At 36.4% G+C, this 12,558-nt stretch overlaps 1 protein-coding gene across 1 annotated transcript in view; it reads right to left on the reverse strand.

Annotated features, from left to right (window-relative positions):
• Nucleotides 1–248: 248 nt before the first annotated feature.
• Nucleotides 249–12,558, reverse strand: part of ZNF804A (zinc finger protein 804A) — a 349,243-nt gene continuing 336,933 nt past the window's right edge. The window contains exons 3-4 of the mRNA XM_010859737.1: nucleotides 5,188–5,318; nucleotides 249–3,489 (exon numbers count right to left, since the gene is read on the reverse strand). Coding sequence (XP_010858039.1) covers nucleotides 249–3,489; nucleotides 5,188–5,318 — 3,372 coding nt within the window. The remainder of the gene's footprint in view (nucleotides 3,490–5,187; nucleotides 5,319–12,558) is intronic.

Genomic DNA, 12,558 nt, shown 5'->3' on the forward strand with positions numbered 1-12,558 from the left:
ATCATTTTGATATACAGCATAGATTATATTGATTTTCAAACTATTCAGTGCCTTAATAATATTATATATCAGAAGCTTAAGAATTTATTTGCATCATTACACTTATAGTAAGTGATTTCATATCAATGAAGCCATATTTTAGCTAGTTTATTTCCACCATTTAAATAGGCTATTATCCACTTAATGAGCATTAACACATATGGCAGTAGTTTTCACACGGATATTTTCTTTCCCTCTCATGGTGATGACTAGAACAGGGGCTGCAGTGGGATGACGGTAGGGTGCGGGGAGAGCAGCGAAGGGAAGAGGGCATGGGGCAAAGGTGGGAAAGCCAGATGGCTAGGATGAAGGACGGAAGCTGGGATGATTGGCACCTGAGGAGGAGCAACAAAAGTTGGCTGACTCCCAGGACAAAGCCTCGGCCCTACTGGTCCTACTGAGATCTGAGGTAATGATGTTCTGGTGAGAGCTGGGACGTGGGACAGAAACTGTTGGTGTGGTTGCAGCACTTTAAAGGTTCCTGCCGCTGCCGCTGCCGCTGCGGCTGCTGCCGCTGCCGCATGCTGTTGTAAAACAGTGTGGTGGATAGTGGTGACAGAGGTAGAACGCAGGGGCTGCTGCAAAGGCAAAGGCTGCAGAGGGGTGCTGGGGGGTGCGAGGGCGGCTGGAGGAAAAGTGAACTTGACCTTGTTGGCCAGCATGTTTGGCGGTAGGATGTGCTGGTATACTTCACATGGTAGGTTTTTGAACTTGTCATGGTTTTCTATCGGAATCAATAATGCCTGTTCTGGTAAAGCTAATGGAGCCAGGATCTGCTCTGTTGTTACAAAGGTATGGCCACTGACATGTGCTTCTTTGAATGGCAATGGTGGTTGTGCATTAAGGATTCCTGAATTAAAACACAGCCACTCCGTTGATGCCTCATTCATCTTGCCTTGTGGAAGGGCTTCAGCCAGTTCATAATGACAAAGGAACGATTTAGGTTGTGACTGTCTAAAGTTCCTTTCACTATTAGGCACCTTGAAAGGAATTTGCTTTTCATTGACATTTGTATCCTCACTTCTTTCTTTGTGTTCAAGCGAGGTACTGTCTATTTCTCCTTTTGCTGGGGCACTAACTGTATAGGCTGATGTGGTGGGTTCACTGGAAATCTCTGACGGTTCACCAGAAGTGGTCTCCATTACAACCTGCTGAGTTTCATCATTGGCTTCAGAAGGAAGAGGGCTGCTGGTGGGCACAGCCAGTTGATTTTCTACTTGGTCTAGTTGTTCTGAGTTCCTTTTGACATCTGCAGTTTCCTGTGGTTTTACTTCCTCTTTTCCCTCTTCACTTACTATTTTATCCTGGTGATGTAAGGAAGAATTGCCTTTCTTGGGATCATCTGTTTTCTCTTTGAGTTCCAAAGCTTCAAAACCCATGTGGAATCTATTTCTTTTTCTCCTCTGTTTCCTCTTAGGTTTGCAAGGAGCAGAAGCACGACGTGATGTCAAGAATTCTTCTGGTAGATAATTCTGTCGATTTAAACTTTCGTCTGAAGAATAAGAATATGAATGTTGTCTACGCTTTCGATGGCATCTTTCTGATTCATTAATGAGAGAATTATAACCTCTTTTAACAGCCTGGCTCTGACTCATGCATTTCATTTCATTCTGAAGAACTAGGCATCTGTGATCATGACCACAGCTGGACATTTTAGCTTTCCAACTACAGTATGTTCTGGAGTATGTTAAATTATGTTTTGCAGAATGTATCATTGTTGAATTGGATTGTCCATTTAAGACAACTGAGCTGTTTTTACAGTAGTTTTTAGAACTGATAAAAGTATTATTATTGTATTCAGTGTTCCAGGTTTTACACATTTCTTCATTTTCACTTAAGTATATGGATGTAGATTTGGGCCTTTTATCAGGTAATTGCTGTGAGTCCAATAGTTGCTCTGCAGCTAAATACTGTTTTTCTGAAATTATTTCCAGTAGATTTTTCCTAGTTGTATCAGTGTAACTATTTTCTGTTTCCATTTTGAAGCGTGTTTCTGATTCTTTGGTTTTCTCTCCATAATTATGGTGACATAACTTTCTTTTTTTCTTTCGTCTACTTTTATGGAACCAACGTTCATGAGTATTTTTCAATCTTATTTTGTTGTATTTCCCATCTATAGCATCTGGCTTTATCTGATTTTTAGTAAAAGTATATTTTTTTGTTTTTCTGATCCTACAGGAAATATTTTTATACCTCTGACCCATAGTCTCATTTTTTCCAGAATCACAGCTATTAGAGACAGTATCATCAGTCAAATGAGAAGTGACTTGGGTATGTCCACTTCTGCTACCTCCAATTTCATAATCAGTGAGTCCTGCCATAGACGTATCCTTGCAATCCAAAACTGGGTTCTTGTAAATTTCTTCTCCCTTCTGCTGAGAAGAAAGATCACTTAAAGGCAGCTTATTTTTATCTAGCTTGTTGTTTAACTTAGTGGACTTGAAGTCAAAACAGAGAGGATTACAGCTATAGGAAATTGATGGTTGAGTGGTGGTGTATGTCAGCATTTCTGATGGCCACTGAAGAACTGTGGATCCATCTTTGTTAAGTACGGGTATAAATGGCTCACATGGTCTTTTATATAAATCTTTTTTTGTGTGTAAGGTTATATTATCCTCTTCAGAATTTACAGGGGTCAACACGTCCAGACTGTGATTTTTATTTTCAACTTCAATCATGGATGTCACATTGCCCTTAACAGTTTCCTTGGTGGTAGTCTGCAAAGACATGTTGTCATCAGCCATATCAAGAACTATGGATTTATTTCCTAGCAATTCAGAAGTGTTACCATTTATAGGTGTGTCTTCATTAATAAGAATATCTTCTGGTGAAATCTGATCTGCTGAAGGGACTGAAATTTGACAATTATCTGCATCAGATGATGAAGGGAGCTGAAACTGACAAAATGGAGGTAATAATAATGGATCTTTTTCACTAGAAACTTTTTTCATCTCTTGAGTTTGAGTAGTTTCTTTGTCAGTGCACATTCCCTCTGGCGGATGAAAAGAGTTTGCTTTCTCCACGGAATTCAAAAGCACATCTGTTGGTGAAGATAGTTGAAGATGACAAGCACCCGGGACAAATCTACTTTTTCTGCTAAATCCTTTTTCCGCAGAGGCATCATCATTGTATTCAGAGAAGGCTGCAGCTGAGGACTCCAGTTTCACGGATGCTTTCTTTGGAAATGCAAAAGAAAAGCCAATTTTGTGTCTGTGAATCCCCTGGGCTTGATCTTCAAGTTGGTTATTTTTGGCCATATAACTCTTTGTATTTTCTGGATCTGCAGCAAGAGTGGTAACATCTTTAGCCTTCTCTTGACTATGAATCAAAGTGCATTTAAAATCTTCCTGGTTATTAACTGAATCCACAACAGCTCTTTGGGAAATTTCATTACAATTTTCTCTCACAGTAACAGTCGTTGACTTGAACATAGGACCGCTTCCAGGAGCGCTACAGAAAGAAACAAAAATATGTTTTCAGATAAGACACTTTTGAGGAAAAACAAGCATTTACATCTTAGAAATGTCATCATAAGATTTCTTTCAAGTTCGTAAATCTTTGTAAGATAATTACATTCATGTAGTGCAATTGACTTCCATAGTATCGCAATTTAATTTAGTTATTGGATATCATTTGGGATCACTTGGAGATGACCTCTTGAAGTTACTTTTACAGCTATTAACAGCAATGGTCAAAGATTTTCAGCCAGTGTTTCCAAAATAAAAATGTTTCTTTACCTCCATCAGTGACACTTTGGGATACAGAATTCTCTTAAAAAATACTTTTAATTCACAAATACTTAACTCCACATATTCTCTATATGGAGAATATGAAGGAAGTTAAAAGAAAAACTCTCAGTCATGATGTAAACAGGACTGGGAATTCAGTCCAACAATTCAACCAATGCTCATTGATTGTCTATCAAGACTCTGTGATATGCTCAATGAGAGCTTTAAGTCTTTTGGAATTGCCATTCTTAATATTTAAAAATTATCCTGAAGTTATCCATTATACCATTATATACAATAAATATAGGTTGTGGTTTCCATTTATTTGGCATCACAGGATACCATAAATAGTGAGTTTTTATAAAAAAGAACTATACTGTCCAGCACATAAACAAAGAACTAACTAAATATCATCTTTGCCCCAAAAGAATCACGCTGTGCAGAGTTTCCCCTGCTTTTCTAAGATGTTAGTTTCTGAGAGGTAATAAATGGTCTCAAATGTTTTAATCAAATTATTTCTTTAAACTATAATACAATGTACTGGTTCACTGTCTTGTATGACAGTAAGAAACACTACTAATTCTTAATTTGCATCTCATTAGAGGCACCAAATTATTGGGAAAAACTGTGTGTGTATGTAAGGTGAAATATGTACTATATGCTAAGAAAAGTAACTTAGATAAGAAGTTTTGCTTCTTCTGTACATGTCTTATTATCAAGTCTATTTCCCTTAAAATATTATACTTTACATTTGCAAAGGCTACTTATAGGGCATTAAATTACATAGGTACTATAATAGTCTGAAATGTAAACTTGCACTTGTATAATTTTTCATTTTTTACTGCACAGAATAAAAATACCTGGTTGGTATAATTGAATAGCAGTTTCGTTTGGTTTTAACAGTTCACTATAGGATTCCAGATATATTTACACTTTATTTTGACTTTTAAAATCTGACATCTCAAACAATGTTTTGATATGTCAGTATTCCCTAACACTATTTCTTTTTCTCCTTCCATATGTATTCTTAAAGATCATTTCAAATAAAAGTTCTCCAAATTTTCAATTAAAAAATAACTTCTACTTATAACAAGGGCTATGAGATGGTGTTTACATCACTTCTTCAATCAAATGTTTTGAATTTCAATAAGAAATAGAATGGCTTTCTATTAACACAACTTGATTAATAATGTAAAATTAATTTTTAGAAAGGAAAATTGCAGCAATTTGGTTTTTTATTGAAATGTGCATTAAAAAGGTGTTTGCCTAAATCTCAAATTCAATTTACTGTTCACAGGCCACAGAAAGTTATGAAAATGTGATTGTCTTATTCTGGGTACAGAAATAAATAGATTTGTGCCCTTTATTCATTTCCTTTATTTGTCATCATGTTTTAAGAAAACATTCACTGCACACTCACCATACGGTTTCCTTTCTTAGCTCGGCCAGCTTGTGCAGGCGTTGGAGTGCCTTTTCCTGTTTTCTTTCATCTTTCCTGGATTTAGATGCTACATTTCGAGCAAATTCCCTTTGTTTCAGTTCTTTGAGCCTCTATTAAAAAATATGAAAATGATTAATAGCATTTGAGTCTATAGTAATGTCAAAGTCATTATTATTGTTATTGAAATTTTCTAATGCATCATCTTTGATCTCATCTAAGGAAAGTACAGCATTTGTGACAATCTACTTCTAACAAAATATGTTCTTGCACTTTTGGCTTGTAAAAAGAGTGCCAAAACACATCATTACATGGTATTAAAAGGTATACCTATGCCTTAATAAACTGGAAATTTGATCTTTGCCTACTGATTGTTGCCTGCCAAGGTTCTCTGCCTAATTCATACATGTCTTGTGCGTGTATGTGTGCTAAGTCACTTCAGTCGTGTCCAACTCTGTGCCACCCTATGGATTGTAGTCCCCCAGGTTCCTCTTTTCATGGTCTTCTCCAAGCAAGAATACTGGAGTGGGTTGCCATGCCTTCCTTCAGGGGATCTTCTCAACTCAGGGACTGAACCTGTATCTCTTACGACTCCTGCTTTGGCAGCCAAGTTCTTTACCACTAGCACCATCTGGGAAACTGTTGGAGTCTTAAAAAAACAAACTAATTTTTAAAACAAATCCAATTAGCTTGTGTATTTTAGTTGTGTGTAATAAATTCCATCATTTAAAAATTTGTATTAGAGTACAGTTGCTTTACAATATCGTGTCACTTTCTACTGTACAGGAAAATTAATCAGCCATTTGTATACATATATCCCTTCTTTTTTGGATTTCCTTCCTATTTAGGTCACCAAAGAGCAGTAAGTAGTTTCTTGTGCTATACGAAATGTTCTCTTTAGTAATCATTTTATACATAGCAATGTATATATGTCAATTCCAATCTCCCAATTCATCCCACCCCTCCTTCCTTTCTTGGTGTCTTACATTTGTTCTCTATGTCTGTATCTCTATTTCTGCTGATATGCTCTACATTAGAAAGGTATCTGATCTTTTTCATATTTTCTAAGAAGAGTAAATGTCTTACATGAATCTACAAGGCAAATTCCCACTAAAAATGTGATTTAAAATAATCCCATCCCTCAAATATCAGGCATATTTCTCAAATAATTCAAGATCTAGGAAGAAAATTAGCAGTATTATTGTGAAAATTCTTGTTACATTGAGCATATGTTTCATCCTAATTAAAGGAGCTGAGGTTTGAGATTGAAGGACAGAAAAATAACATGTCAAGTTGAATAGAACTGATAAATAGCCATGTATGTGGCATGATTTAAGAGATACCAAAGCGGTCCCATGTCCCAGATATTTTCACTATAGTCTTTCACAGAAACAGTATACAGCCATTAAAAACTTTAAAAAAAGATTTTAAAGCACTATATTTTCCTGTGGAATTCATGTCATGCCATCATGACATATCAGAGTCTTAAAATAGGAATTTAAGAGAATAAAGCATATACTAATCACATTTCCATGAAGTGATTGAACAAAAACTTTTGAGATAATTTGCATTGACATATTTGTGAAGGAGATTATTTAGAGCTGAATTTAAATAAAATAAAGACCATGTCATAAATGTCTAACTTGTGTTGCTGCTGCTGCTAAGTCTCTTCAGTCATGACTGACTCTGTGCGACCCCATAGACGGCAGCCCACCAGGCTCCACCGTCCCTGGGGTTCTCCAGCCAAGAACACTGGAGTGGGTTGCCATTTCTTTCTCCAATGCGTGAAAAGTGAAAGTGAAGTTGCTCAGTCGTGTCCGACTCCTAGCGACCCCATGGATTGCAGCCTACCAGGCTCCTCCGTCCATGGGATTTTCCAGGCAAGAGTACTGGAGTGGGTTGCCATTCATAAAAGTAAAATTTTGATATATTATCGCATTGATATAACAAAAGTGGTTGCAATTGTATAACACATATTCAACCATTTATTGTTTTTGAAAATATGTAGAATTAGAGTATAATAGGGCAAGATGGTTTTGGTTATCTCTGTCTCCTAAAATCTTGAGGTCATATCAAAATTCATTCAACAACTTATTGATCACCAGCATGGTTACTCTGTAAAATGTCTAGGATATTTTTAAAAAGGTAAAAGATGTGTTTTTACCTTTATCTAGTGTGTTAGTGTGTGTGTGTGTTTCTGTGACTGTATGTGTGGACAAGTGAGTGTATATTTATATACATTTCACAAAAATAGGGAGACAAGGCACACAGTAAAAGATAATGGCAATCAGTGGTTGAGGAAATCTTTTTGTGACCTATGAGGACAGTACAGGGGTGCACCCAAAATCCCTAGGTAGGCTCCTGAGAAAAGCCACATCTGATCTAGGTTTTAATGGATGTAAAAACATGAAGAAGAAGGGTTGAATGTTGGAAGTGGGAGGATATTTCAGGAGAAATAAAAGTTTTGTAAAACATAGAAATAAGAGCATGCAGATTCTGAAAAAATGCATGATTTAATGAAGCATGGCTACAGCAGAGTGTATGTGTGGAAGTAGCAAGATTTAATGAATTATAAGGTCCAACCATTTCCTGGGGGACCCTGTCTAACATATGACTTAATGTAACTGTAGAAAACATTAAGGGGAGTTTAAACAATTCAATGTCACAATACCATTTTCTTTTTATTTTGTTTTTCCATGATACAATTTTCATTTTATTAAGATTCTTTTGGCATCGGTATGCATGAAATTTTGCCATGTAGTAAAATTAAAGACAAAGTGACCAATAAATAGAATTTTACAATGAACCAGCTAAAAACATTAAAAACCTTTTCTAAAGGAATCGCAGTGGAGAGAAAAAGTAGAATTAGTGATTTATTAGGTGTGCATAATTGAATGACCTAAAGGATACGCATTACCCTTACTGAGAAATAACACCTGCCATTTTAACAAACAGACAGTCAATCAAGAGAGGGTTTGGGTTAGGAGGAGGATGCTAAGAGAGAATTTGAAGATAAATTCTCTAAAATAAACATTTTAAAATCAAAGTGCCAAGTGAAATAAAGCAAGAATGCTGCAATATCAATGAAAGAACTAACAATTAACATTCAAAGTTTTTAAGAAGTTCTATTTATATATAGCAATATTTTAACAATCAGACATAATTTTTCCTACTAGATCCTTCAGGAAGCTGATGCAATTAAAAAAAAAATAGATGACTATTTTAAATAAAATTTTTAGAATAAATGTTAATTTCTGATATATATGTTGTGTATATATATATATATATATATATGCAAGTTAAATGTACAATGCTTCTAACAAAAAGCAAAGCTTTTCTAAAGCAAGTATATGAAATTGCTAGGAATCCACTGTTTACAGCTTCATATTAACCATTATGATTTTACTTAATCCATTTCTACTGATATAATAGTTAAATATCAAGGAGTCTGTCAATTTTCAAATGCCAAAACAGTTGTGGTATAGCTGTGAAATAACTGAGTGATTGACATGGCAGAATCAACTCCTAAATGATGATTTAGAGAAGAATGCAGATGTTGTTTTTGTCTTGCAGAGGTTGTCAGTTCAGTTCAGTTCAGTTCAGTCACTCAGTCATGTTCGAATCTTTGCAACCCCATGGACTGCAGCATGCCAGGCCTCCCTGTCCATCACCAACTCCTGGAACCTACTCAAACTCATGTACCTGCGTCAGTGATGCCATCCAACCATCTCATCCTCTGTTGTCCCCTTCTCCTCCTGCCTTCAATCTTTCCCAGCATCAGGTTCTTTTCAAATGAGTCAGTTCTTCACATCAGGTGGCCAAAATATTGGAGTTTCAGCATCAGCATCAGTCTTTCCAATGAATACTCAGGACTGATTTCCTTTAGGATGGACTGGTTGGGTCCACCAAATTACATTCAAGTAATGTACTGAATCTATTGATCTCAATCTCCCTCTATATACATAAAACTTTTCTTATCTTGGTGATAGACTTCCTAATATCAAGGTAAATAAACTTGACTAATATTTAGGGACTACTTAGTTGTAGAGGTTATATATGCTGTGTGCACTCAGTCACGTCCGACTCTTTCTGACCTTATGGACTGTAGCCTGCCAGGTTCCTCTGTCCACAGAATTCTCTGGGAAAGAATACTAGGAGTGGGTTGCCGTTTCCTTCTGCAGGGGATCTTCATGACCAGAGATGAAATTGGAGTCTCTTTCATCTCCTGCATTGGCAGGCAGATTATTTCACCACTGAGCCACCTGGGAAACTGCAGAGGTTATAGGTCTGGCCAAATACTTTGGTCAGTTTTAGGATAGAATTTATCAGTCTTTATATCCTTTCTTGCATTTTTCTGCAGCAAAATAAAGTCCTACATAATATTTTAGAACTATAAGAGTAATTTTGAAAGGTAAAAAAATAGAAACCAAGTGAATTCTTCTGAGAATGCCAAATGGAAAGAAAAGTTCCACACAAAGGAATATACAAGATTATACCAGTGAGGCTTATGGAAATATCAATGTTATTTCAAAAGCTTCCTCAACAATTTATTGAGAATCACTCTTAAAAAATTCTTGGTGATAAATGTCAAGACAGGTATGACAGTCAGCAAGAATTAGAAAATTAAAAGTATGTTAAAAGGAACTTGTGGGTGGATGTGGTCTGTCTACTGCATTGTAAAACAAATTGTAATATATGCTCACATATAATTCAACATATACTTTGAAAATATGCACTACAGAAAGAAAAAACAGAAATCAATATTCTTTGGTTATGATACCATCTCAGAGGGTCTATTCTACTTTCCCACTGATTTACTTCTCTTAGTCTATAGAGAAACAGAATGTCACAAGGGCAACACAAGGTCATTAATCCTCAGATATGGTCTCAGGAAAACCCATGGAATTGGATGGTTGGTAAAGTTATAACAATACTGGCCTCAAGTTAGTGATGGTGTTTAGAGAGTGGCAAAGGTTTAATCAATGTGAGAAATAGAGAAAAAGCAAGAGAGAGAAAAATAGCACTTAAAAGACTCAGCAGTTTCTGTGCAAACATTTAGATAAATTACATTGTTTTACAATTGCAAACCAAACTTTCATGAACATTCTTATATGTATATTGTGTACACCTGTCTAATTACACCCAAAGGACACGTTCCTACAAGAAACACTAAAATAAAAGATTAAAATGCACTTTTTGAGATTTTCCAAACTGCTGTACACAGTCTTATACTGTCATTGTACTGTTCCCAACAGCATATGAGAATATATACCTTATCCAATACTGGGCAGCATCCCTGTAAATTTGTTTAGTTTAGAGAGATGACAGACAAAAAGTGATATATTATATATATTATGATATACTTATTGGCAGTCAATAAGTGATATATGATTTAATGTTTTGCTATGATTCATTTACTTACTAGGAAGTGGAAATATTTTTACATACATAACAGCCACCTGTATCTCTTCACTTAAAATTAATACTGTTCCTTAAAATTTATTACACAGTATTATATACATTACTTTGAAAATAAGCATGAAAGCAAACAGAGCTAGCCTTATTATCCATATTTAGAGATGACAAAACGAAAGTTGAGCAAATTTTAAACTTGTTCACAGATGTGTGCGAGTGGTAGAACCGGACTGGAATCAGGATTTCCGGGAACATTTCATGTGATTTATCTCCTATGTTTACTCTGCAATATGTTATTCAAGATGCCTAACTCTTTAGGTCAGGTTCATTGGGATGTATTGCAAATATTCATTTATCTTTCAGCAAATACTTCTTGAATGCCCATTACCTGTCAGCTGTTATTCTAAGCACTGTTGATATATCTGTTACAAAGGAGGATAAAAGCTCTGTTCGTTGCATGAATTTTTTGTCACAGTTGAGAGAAACGTACATTAAAACTAATAAATAAGTCAGTTGTATAGTACAGTAGATAATGAAAAGTGCTATGGATGAAATGAATTTAAGCTGAGGGTGTAGGAAATAAGGGCTTCCCAGGTGGCTTAGATGGTAAAAAATCAGCCTGCAATGTGGGAGACCTGCATTCAATCCCTGGGTTGGGAAGATCCCCTAGAGGAGGGCATGGCAACCCACTCTAGTATTCTTGCCTGGAGAATCCCCATGGACAGAAGAGCCTGGCAGGCTACAGTCCATGGGGCCACAATTTCAAATAGAGTGATTAGGGAAGGTTTTTTTTATTAGGCTTATTCTTTATTTCTGTTTTAAAAATCACCACAAATTTAACAGCTATAAACAGCATGCATTATTATCTCCATATTTCTGTAGATGAATATGCCTCTTCTGTGCTCAATGAAGTTGTTGATCAAGATTTTTTCTCATTTGGAGACTTGTGTTGGAAAAAAATCATCTTACAACCTCCCTAAGGTTGTTGGTAGAGTTAATTTCCTTGTGTTTGTGGGACTGAGAACCCCAGCTTCATACTGGCTATAAGCCAGGGCTACTCTGGTTAACACTCTGCCCACTCTGCTGGTAACAGAAATCAACACCGAGTCCCCAAGATGGCATTGTTCCCTGGAGTGATCAGCCATTAGCTGGTGGTAGGTTAATTACGCTGGGCAGCAACCTTCCAAAAAAAAAAAAAAAGAAGAAGTAGTTTTGCTCTTCCTGCAATAGGCATTTACTCTGGATATGAACTTACCTTCCCTGTTAACACTTCTGTAAAAGCTACAGTCTATGTGGACTTCTTTTGTTGTCCAGTGGTTAAGAATCTGCCTTATAATGCAGAGATGCAGGTTTAATCCCTGGCTGGGGAACTAAGATCCTACATGCTGCAGAGCAAATAAGCCTGTGTATCACAACTAGAGAGTCTGTGAGCTGAAAGGAAAAGATGCCACATGATGCAATGAAGATCCCGTGTGCCTCAACTAGGACCCAATGCAGTCAAATAAACAAATAAAATTAAAAACAACAGCAACTGCAAACTATGGGCCTACAGAATGCCATTTCCATCATTATGGTACTCCACGTTTATGATCATTGCTCTGATTAAGAAACTCTCTTCACAGCAAAGAAAGAACAAGTGTGGAAGTGGGCCCATGCTCATAGAATTCAGTGGTCTTATCATGTTCCCCACTGTTTTGAAGTAGCTTGTTTGAAAGAAGGGAGGAATGACCTTTAGAAGGCTTAGTTATATCTAGAGTTAAATTGCTAGGTGTCGATACCTAGCAGGGCTGGAGCAATGTTGTCCAAGAGGCTGTATGTCCTCTGAATTAGTGTCCAATATATAGTGTTATTTTTCTCATAACCAGGACTGAAGGATTCAAAAGCAAGGGGTAGAAACTGAGGTGGCATCACTCACTACTATCCCTAGTGGTCCACTAG

Source organism: Bison bison, unplaced genomic scaffold, assembly GCF_000754665.1.
Source record: "Bison bison bison isolate TAMUID 2011002044 unplaced genomic scaffold, Bison_UMD1.0 scf7180017864459, whole genome shotgun sequence".
NCBI lineage: Eukaryota > Metazoa > Chordata > Mammalia > Artiodactyla > Bovidae > Bison > Bison bison.